General features: G+C 46.3%; 1 protein-coding gene across 1 annotated transcript; it reads left to right on the top strand.

Annotated features, from left to right (window-relative positions):
* Positions 1 to 57: 57 nt before the first annotated feature.
* PKDREJ (polycystin family receptor for egg jelly) lies at positions 58 to 6,028 on the top strand. Its single transcript, XM_005534704.3, has one exon. It carries the CDS (start codon positions 58 to 60, stop codon positions 6,016 to 6,018), a length of 5,961 nt encoding a protein of 1,986 aa, XP_005534761.2. The 3' UTR covers positions 6,019 to 6,028.
* Positions 6,029 to 10,013: the final 3,985 nt, after the last annotated feature.

Genomic DNA, 10,013 nt, shown 5'->3' with positions numbered 1-10,013 from the left:
AACGAGCAGCGCCCGGCAGGCCGGGCCCCGTCCTCCGCCCTGTCCCCTCTGGCCGCGATGGCCGCGCTTCTTCTTCTTCTGCAGCTGCTCGCCTGCTGCTGCCGCGGCTCGGCGGCGACCCCTGTCCGTCTCCAGCCGTCACCCCTGCGGGTCAGCTGCCCGGGCCCTCACGGCCAAATCTTCCAGCGGCAGGACAACGAGCACAGGGTGTCGTGCCTGTGGAACAGCACCGTGACCCTGCATTACCAGCCGGCCCCAGGAGCAGGGCCGGAGGTAGAGGGGAAGGAGGGCCAGCCACCATCCCCACCTTGCTGCCTCTGGTACCTGAACTCGGTCTCTGTGAGGAACATCTCACGCTGGTCAGGCAAGGTGGTGCTGCAGACAGCACAAGCTTCCTCACCCGGGGCCTCCAGCCTTCTTACAGTGAAATGCTCGTCTGCCTCCTGCGCTGCACCCGAGTGCTTTCACCACAACGTGAGCGTCGAGATCTCGGGGCAGGATATGCGGCTGTTCGTGCTTTGGCCGCAGACACACGTTATCCACGTGTGGCAGCCGGTGGAGCTGGGCTGGTGTGCACGCCTCAAGAGTGCCGGCTGGCAGTACCGCTTCATCAGCCGGGGAGGTGTCCCCTCGACCCTTCTCCTTCCCAGCAGTGAGCACCAGGACACACCATCACCTGCTGTCTACCCAACAGTCGAGTTGCAACAGACCTGTGCCACCTACTACAGCTACCGCTTGACTGTGCGCTACAGACGCCCCGGCATCCATGTTGCTTTGGTCAGTATTGAGCAGATGCCTCACGTAAGCCTCAACCTCTCTCTCAAGGTGGAGCTTGACTTGGTGCATGTCCTCAGTATCAGCTCCAAGCTCCTTAGTGTTCCTCAGCAGCCCCTCAGCTTATCCTGGTGGCTTCAGCCCCTTACCCTGAGTACTCTTTCCTACAGACTGGTAGACACACAGGCTATAGGAGGTTGGCTCCACTCCTACAGTTCATTTACACCATCAAGCAACTTCTGTGCCATTTCTACACCTCAGAGCCTGGATGAGATAGTGGTGGCCAGCATTTACTTCCATGTTGATGGAAAGAGGTTTGAGGAATTGACGGGAGAACTGCACCTGCTCAATGGTACCCTGAGCTTAACTGCTGGCAAAGAAACTCCCATCCATGTCAACCTCTGCCCAGGGAAGACCAGCAGCAGCACTCACATTTTCAGGTACAACCAGGGAACATTTTACACATCTAAAGAAAACAATAGCATTTTTTCCACAGATTGCCCTAACACACACACTGTGTTCTACCAATACAAAGAGCTCTCCTACTTACTCACCATAGAGTTTCTGGCCATACAGTGGTACAAGTTCAAAATGTACATTTATATGAATCAGAAGAGGGCTTTGATTAGATCACTGGCAGAAAGAGACCTTGATGTCCATGTTTTCAGCAGTGGCCGTCTTTCTTTTCTGCAGAACATTAGTTATTTAGTATGGTTTATCCCTGCACGACATCCAGTGCTACAGTGCGAGTGGACCTTCCATCTGCAGCTTTTTGGCACAAAAAAAGACCATGTTGTCCAGAGTAGCATATACACATACAAAGACCATGTAAAAAATGCCACGCGTTTTGTCCGTCGCTCTGCTTTACCCTTTGATGCAGAGAAATACATGGGGTTTGTGGCAAAGGTGAACTGCACCGGCAGTGCACCTACACCGGCTCTTTTAAGCGTCAGGGTCAACAACCATACTGCAAAAGCCATAGAAGCACCAGTGGTTTGTGAGAAAAAAGAATGTAGGATAACCAGGTGTTGGATTCAGAGACCTGATCCCAGATCCATTATCTTGTACAAGAAAAGGGCACTATCTTTTTACCTCTTTGTCAAATTGAATGTAGACTGCCACATTGGCATATCTGTCAAGCCTTTATGGTATGTCTATCCTGCTAAGGACACAGAAACTGAGCCGGACTGGTCAAATCCAGTGAACACTTCTGCAATGTTTGGCATAAAAATGATACATTTAACTGTTCCCAGTAATACTTTAGATTACGGGTTGTATCTGTTTTATTTCACTGTTGAGGTAGTCCCAATTAGGACCTCAATATCACTCAAGGCCCGTGATATTATTTATGTTCAGATTGAGAGAGCCGATCTATTGGCAAATATTTCAGGGGGCTCAGTCCGCACAGTGGGTTTTTCTGAGAGCTGGACTCTTGACGGCTCTGAATCCTCTGATCCTGATGCACAGGAAGGACCGCTGATATTTACTTGGTACTGCACTAAAGACTCAGCAGACTATACGGCTATGAAATTCAGCCTGAAAAACAGATGCCATCCATTACAGAAGGATTTGAGATGGATAACACCCTCAGGTCCCATTCAAAAAATACCACCAGAATCCCTCCCAGGAAGCACCTTATACTACTTTCGCCTGGTAATTAAAAAGGGCAGAAGACAGGCTTATGCTGATCAAGTTGTAGAGGTGGATCCTGGCCCTCCACTCATTCTGGACATGAAATGCCTTGAAAACTGTGGGAGGAGTTTAATTCCAACAGAAAGATTTGCCATATCTGGAAAATGCTCAAACTGTAAGCCAAGCAACAAGCCACTATATTACTGGTCCCTTTTTTCAGACACCTCTAAAGAAATTCATTTTGATTGGGCTTCCAAAACATCAACAGGGAGGTCTGGGGCTTACATGTCTATACATGCTCTGACTTTCACAAAGCCTGCATATTCATCCTACATACTTCACATAAGTGTAACTACCTGGGATGGTAGGACTTCATCCTCAAGAATACCCTTTTCAGTAAATACTCCACCTCGAGCTGGCAGGTGTTACATCAGCCCCCGCCACGGTATAGCTTTTCTGACAAAATTTGTTGTTAAGTGTAGAGGATTTTCTGACAGCCATTTACCTCTGACATACAAAGTGATAGTAGCTTCCGACGTACCCCAAACTACCACAATAACTTCTGTGGTGGAAAACACATTTGGCACAATTCTGTACTTTGGTTCTGAGCCTAAAACTCCTCCATCTCTTCTCCCAGTTGGAGTGCCCTCTCACAGGTACACTTTGACACTTTATATTCAAGTCAGTGATTCCATTGGGGCGTTTACCCAGGCGACTTTACGTGTCTACGTAAAGAAGCCACTTAAAACTCAATCCCTTTCGGCTGTGTTTCATGAACTGCTGGCTTCAGCAAGGCATTTAAGTGCATCAACATCTGATCAGCAGACTGGGGATCGTCTTAGAGCTGGTTATTTGGCTTATCTTGCAGCCTCACTCTTAAACTATGTTAAAGGCACACCAACTGTCCAGCTCCCTCAGGCTCAGCTTCGGGAGACTGTGGTTAAAACAGCCTTGAATATTTCAGTAAATAGCATCATGGACGTCAACCAAGTAGTGGCTGTTCTTTCTGAAGTCACAAAGGCAGTTGAGAAAATGAATGTTATGTCACAAGACCTTGCCATTGGGAAACTGACAGCAGTAACAGGAATTCTGAAGAGACAGAGGAGTCAGACCCATTGGTCTGAGGAAGCAGAAATTCAGACCAGTGGAATACTAAGATGCTTGTCCAACATCCTGAGAGCTGATCTTCTGAGTCTCAAGAATGTCAGTGCAGATGGAATTAAACATATTTTCTCCATCATGGAAGGCGTAACAGATATAGTTTTCTGGGGAAAAGTCCCTGAAGAAATAGAAACTCTAATAGAAACAGGACACTGGAATATCACTCTGAAGAAAAATGAAGCCTGGAACATGACAAATTACTTGCCTGCCACATACACCTGCCACAATTGCTTTTATCCAACACTGAGAAAAGGAGATGGTTCAGAAGTGACCCCGGATACTGTGATTTCCACTGCCATTTTTGAATTTGATGAGAGCCCCTTTCCTTGGCTAGGTTACACATCAGATATCATATCAATGGTCATGGGGTATAAAATTGCAGAGACTAAGGCTAATGGGGATCTAGTTGCGATCATGCCTGAAAGAACAGACATTTTTCTTGGCAGGAAAGGTGGACTTGCAACTTTTCATTTAGTAATGGGACCCGATAAAACAGAAACTTACACAACTGGGGGATTTAGTTTTGAGGTCAATAAAACTGCCACGAACATATACTTCCAGATCATGACAAAATTAAAAGCTACTTTCAAGGTGCTGATATTTACAGGTACCAATCTCACTAACACTCAGCCAGTGGCCTCGTTTGTTGCTTTTCACAACATGCCAACAGTTGCAAGTGGAAATGAGACAAGCACTGCTGACTGTAGGATTACAGGTCCCTATATAGTCTGTCTCCCTAAGTCCCTGCTGACAACCATAGTGCAGGAAAGTGGTGCAGACACTCAGAACATCTCCATTGTCTTTGAGACACGCTATATCTTAAGGTACCCAAACCGGAAAGTGGTGGGCATATACATTTTTAATGACCACTGCCTGTTTCTGGATGGGATTGGAAGTCAGTGGAGCAAAGACACATGCAAGGTTGGCTCCTTGACCAACTGGGAGAAGGTACACTGTGTCTGTGACTCCGATCGGAATCGCAGGAGTCTGTCAGCCCTTCCTGCACCCAGCATCAAGTTCCTGGCAGCCAAGGTAGTAGTTCTTCCCAACACAGTAGATCTGGGGAGAAACCTAATAGCGGACTTACCTAAAAACCCACTGACCCTCATAACAGTGCTGTTTATTTTTACCATCTACTTGCTTTTGTGCTGCTGGGCTATAAGAAGAGACAGGATTGAGAAGGAGATCAAGTACATAATCGTTCTGCCAGACAATGAGGCGTCTGATGAAGGGAGTTTTTTGGTCACTTTGTACACAGGCAGTCGCTGGAATGCTGGAACCGAAGTAGAGGTCTTTTTGCAGCTCATCGGCCAGTATGGCAGAAGTAAATTCCGTTGTTTATGGCACAAACCTTCTCCAGCTTTCCAACGGGGAAGCATTGATTGCTTTCTGATAACTACTGCGAGAAACTTGGGAGATATTCGTTCCTTCAGGGTTAGGCTCAAAAACGAGGGCGAATCTCCAACCTGGTTCTTAAGCAGAGCTGAAGTTGAGGACATGTCCACCAGGAAGGTCTGGTTCTTTCTGTGCAGAAAATGGCTTTTCCTTGACAAGAACAAACCCTCACGAGACTGGAAATTTTCTGTCACAGACCCCCAGACACCTCTACCTAAATTAGACTATTTTCTTATTAATTTTAACAGGAGACTGACAGAGTACCATCTATGGCTCTCAATTTTTGCTCCTGTTATTGTTGGGGGTTTCACCCGGTTCCAAAGGTTGTCTACATTTTTAACAGTAATATTATTCAGCTTGCTTGTCAACATTATGTTCTTTAATGCAGAAAAGGACGATGAAACTCCGATATACCTGAGGTATTTGAGATCAGTAACAGTAGGAATTGAATGTGCTTTGCTTACCCTCCCTGTGGAAATGTTAATAATTGCCTTATTTAAGTATTCCCAGAAGGATCCTCCTCCTGTTGTGACTAAGATGTACCCAAAGGTAGATTCTGAGTACTGGAATAATTGCATAATATCTGAAAAAGATGCAAATGTAATTGACACAGAGGAGCAGATGGTAACTGTGAATTCCCCTGAGATGGATAAGTCTCAGAAGTCAAGTTTCAATTTCGCAGAATGGGACATCTTTTTCAGAGGAAGGAGCCTAAGTACTGCCATCAGGCAGTTTCGCAAGATCCCAGACACTGAGCCCTTGCTGTGCTGGTGGTGTGTCACTGTGGCCTGGGGACTGGTTCTGAGCATAACTGTGCTCTCGTCCTTCTTCATTGTGCTCTATGGTTTGTCCTATGGCTACCAGACTTCCCGAGAGTGGCTCATAGCATCAGGAACCTCCTTTCTTCAGAATGTGTTTTTCAATTCAGTTCTGAAATCCTTACTTTTCTCAGCTATGAGCACAATTCGTCCAAAATACTCTGAAGACATCAGATGGGTAACTCAGGAAAAGCGTGTGGAGATTAACTCAGCTGAAGAAACTGAGAGAGGTACCTGAAACTTGTTGATGTCAGAGGCACCAAGCAATATCAGCCTTTGGAAGCTGATGAAAGCAAACATGCTGAGAAGGGAAAAAATTAAAATAAATACACTTATTTTCATGAAAGGTTTCATCCCTCACCTTGTCTTATTATCACTGCTATTAAATTTTGCATAGTCCACTGAGAATGCCAACAGTTTCCACTTCAGCCAGTCCCTGAGTTGAAGCTGCTATCAAAACACTTCTCCCACCCAAGTTTTGTGGCTGAGATCTTGTATCTCACGGCAGTATCAACTCCTCTGCCCAGCTCGCAGAGGTGATGCCCAAGGAGCACATGCTGATGTAAGAGTGAAAAATACCCCGAGGGCTGGAAACACCGGCGTGTCCGCTCCGAGGGCTGGGGACACGCTGAGAACGCCTGCGTGTCCATCCCGAGAGCTGGGGACACGCTAGGGACACCTGGGTGTCCATCCCGAGGGCTGGGGACAAGCTGGGGACACGGCGTTCCCACCAAGGCCCGAGCAAGGTATGAGGGAAGGCGGGACGTGTTCACGGGCGGACAGCGCCCCCTGCCGCCCGCCCGGCGCCCCCTGCCCCTTGCAGGGAGACCCCGGAGCCGCGCCATCCCGGAAGTGGCTCGGTGGGCGCCGCGTGTGGGGGAACGGGAACCGGGATCGGGGAAAGGGGTAGCCCCGGGAACTGGGTAGGAAGTGGGTGCCGAAGGGAAACTGGAGCCGGCGAGAATCGGGAGGCAAACAGGAGCTCGGGACGGAACGGGAAATGGGGGGTTGAGGGCGGGGGGCAGAGAGACACACAGGAACCGGCAATCGGGGAGCAAAGCGGAGCTGAGGAGGGGACCGAGGAACGGGAGACTGGGAGCGAAAGGAACTGGGAGCTTCGAGTGGGGGTAGAAACGGGGACCTAGGGAGAGCCTGGGGGAGCTGGGAACCGGGGAGCCGGGCAGACAACCGGGATCCGGGAGGGGAACGTGAGCCAGGGGAGGGGGAACCGGAATCCGGGCTGGGGAACCGGGAGTGGGGGAGCGGGGGAAGCAGCTGCTGGCTGGGCACTGCCGACCAGGAGACACTCACGGTTTCCGAGCTAGAGGCCACTGTCTTCCAGCTCCAGGCACCTTTGAGCCAAAGAAGTGGATCTGTGCACTAGTAGTTAATAAAGATATGTAACTATACTCTTACAAATTAAATGACATGTTTTATGTAAACAAAATTTAAGACCTTCGTGCTTCTGGATCCCGTAGAAGAAATATTTTCCTCATGCCTTAACTTCCCATTTAAATTAGGGGCAAATAAGCTGTTACAATGAAAGCATTTTAGTGATACCTATGTCTCACTTTGTGCCTCACCTCTAACAGAGTCTGTGATCTCTACAAATATGACAAGGTTATGCCAAGACCCTGATGAAGGATCCCCTGAAAGTTTTATTCGGCCCAGATGCAGCAGTCTGAGGTTGTTCAGCCCAAAGAAGGTTTTTGTTTGATGAGAGTTGTAGGAAAACACTTGGATTCTGTTGGTGAAGTGACTTGTAATGGAGATGTGCTCCCCAGGCTGGTAGAGATGCCAAGCTCTCTAGCCTGTGCATCACCTTTGCACTGATCTGTTGACTGAAGCAGTGTTTTTACTAGCACAAAAATCACTACACCGAAAAAGCTGTAAAAAGCCCCCAAATTCCCAATAGATAGGCAAAACCTGCAATTTGGATTAAGAAAGAAGTTAGTTATCTATGTGGTTGCAATGGTTTGGGCTTCTTTGTTCTTTAGTCCAGGCCTGGAAAAAGGAAGAGAGGATTGGCAAGTGTTTTTTGCTCCTTTTGTCAAAGCCTGGTGAAAGCATTTTCACCTGCTTTTTTTATTTTCTTTTTTGCTGCACATCTAACACCTGAACCATGGTGCTTCCTTTGAAGTCTGCTTTTAACTACAGGCCATAATAACTTTGCACTATGCCTTCTCCCACAGCTGTTCTTTTATTTTGTCATAATTTTCCCAACAAGAGTGAAGTTATTACCCATGCTTGGAGCCATGTGTATGTGCAGAAAGGAAGTACACATTTAAATCTGGCATGAAACATCACAGTTTTTAAGCCTTCACTATCATTATCGCAATGTTTTTAAGCCTTATCTACCTAGAACAATAGCCAGCTCTTTGAAAAACTTTGAAAAACATGAGAAACATACAATTTCTGTCAAGACCCCATCATCTCTGATGCTAAATTAACCCTATTCCGAGCCCACACTTTCTTTTTGGACCTCAGTGAAATCTTAGTCTGACCTGTCTGTGTTTGCTGGACACTTGGAGATCTAAAGCCAAAGAAAATTTTATTAAATATCTGTGACATGATGCTGCCAATTCTTAGTGGATTTTGAGCTGCTTGGATAAAAAGTCAGAACTGTGAAAATTTTATGTGTCTGCCTTCCTAGCATGTGACCCAGAAGGAGTAGTCCACTCTTGTTATAGTAAATTCTAGGATCTGCACATCTCCATCTATGATTACATTTGTCATGTGAGAAAAAGTAGTTTTTTTTATGTTTTACCTGTAATGAACAGAAAAGTAAATTTGTCCAAAAGAACTTCTGGAAGGAAGGAGGCATAAATATAGACCCTCTGGAGAACAGACTGTGCAGGGTACAGAGCATGCACAAAAGGAATGGCCTGGCGCACTCAGTGATAAAATAGGTCTTCAACTATCTAAGAACCCATATTTCTCTGTGTCCTACAGAGAATTATGGAAGTGGTCCTTGTATATGTGCCTTGATACCTGTTAGATGCATCAGGTGTTGAAAGAAGTACCTGTGTATTTTTTAGGCAAAGTAATCCAAGTACTAGTTGAGAAGCCAAGTCTTTCTAACAGGGTTGAACAGAGTAACCTGAAGACATTACTAAAAGTTCAGGAAGTCTTGTGCCTGCTAGAAGACAGGAATTTGACATATGTGTATGTCAGGAAGTTTGGAAGCTGCTCACCCCTGACTAAAAGACTTAATTTCCACTGTAAACTGTTGCCAGTGAAGTGAGCTTGGTGTGAAGGTGTGAAACAAGGAACCTGTTTGCAAATTTTTGTGACAGAATTCCCAGCAAGTGCCCTGCTAAGGGTTGGGTGACCATGGGCTTTGCTCTATCAGATGTGCTGTCAGTGGATCTCTCTGGGTGCTTTTCTGTGCTTACTGTTCACACCAGATGGGATAACAAACCTTGAGCGGTATGTCCCTGAGGAAATGCACATGGCTGCAGAAGGTGTGCTGGGCCGTGTGCATGCAAAAGTTATAAGTATAGTAGGGACAAGCCTGTCTTTATTCCCAGACTTTCTTGAAGCTGGCACTTTTCACCCCATATCCCTCACCCCTCTGGTAGTTTTGTTTGCTTTACCTTCTGGATAGTTTTTATTTACTTCATTCTGCAGTACCCAACTTGATCTCAGTCCTAACAAACCGAGAGTTGCAGTCATTCCACTTCATTGGAAAAAATTCCCTTTCCCAGGTATGTTAATGCTGAACATCTTCCTGGTCACAGGAGAAAGCAGGCACGAGCTCCACAGCACGGACATTGTCACATGCAACCCCATGTCATGGGGCTCAGTCTTTCCTTACAGTCCCAGCTTTGCTTTCTGTAGGGAGATTAATCACCGGAGCTCTATTTCTTCCTTTCAGGATTATGTCAAATGGCAGTGTCTTATTTCCTGAAATATTGTGTTAGCTTCTCCTCCTGTATTTCCACAAAATCTTGGTGTTCCTATTTTTAGACTCTGTTGGAAAGTATTGCACTAAGTTTAGATTGTGCTTAACCAAGCTGATACTTTCAGTATGGCCCTGCACTTAGCTTTTTTTAAGGACAACTTAAAAAGTAATGGTCATCACTTATATATTAATAGAGCAACTTGCTCTTCTCCACTATGGCTATTAATGTAGCAAATTTCTAATAGGGAGCTGCAGTTTGGAAGGGAGCCAAAATGAGTTCAGAACAGAGGGTTACTATGGCTGTAGGTTGATTTTTTTATTGTGGCTGA

Source organism: Pseudopodoces humilis, chromosome 5 (genome assembly GCF_049639895.1).
Source record: "Pseudopodoces humilis isolate 2021_Gansu_Grassland_sample_001 chromosome 5, ASM4963989v1, whole genome shotgun sequence".
NCBI classification, from domain to species: Eukaryota; Metazoa; Chordata; class Aves; order Passeriformes; family Paridae; genus Pseudopodoces; species Pseudopodoces humilis.
Note: the sequence above shows the minus strand (reverse complement) of the source record. Positions and strands in the feature narration are given on the sequence as shown.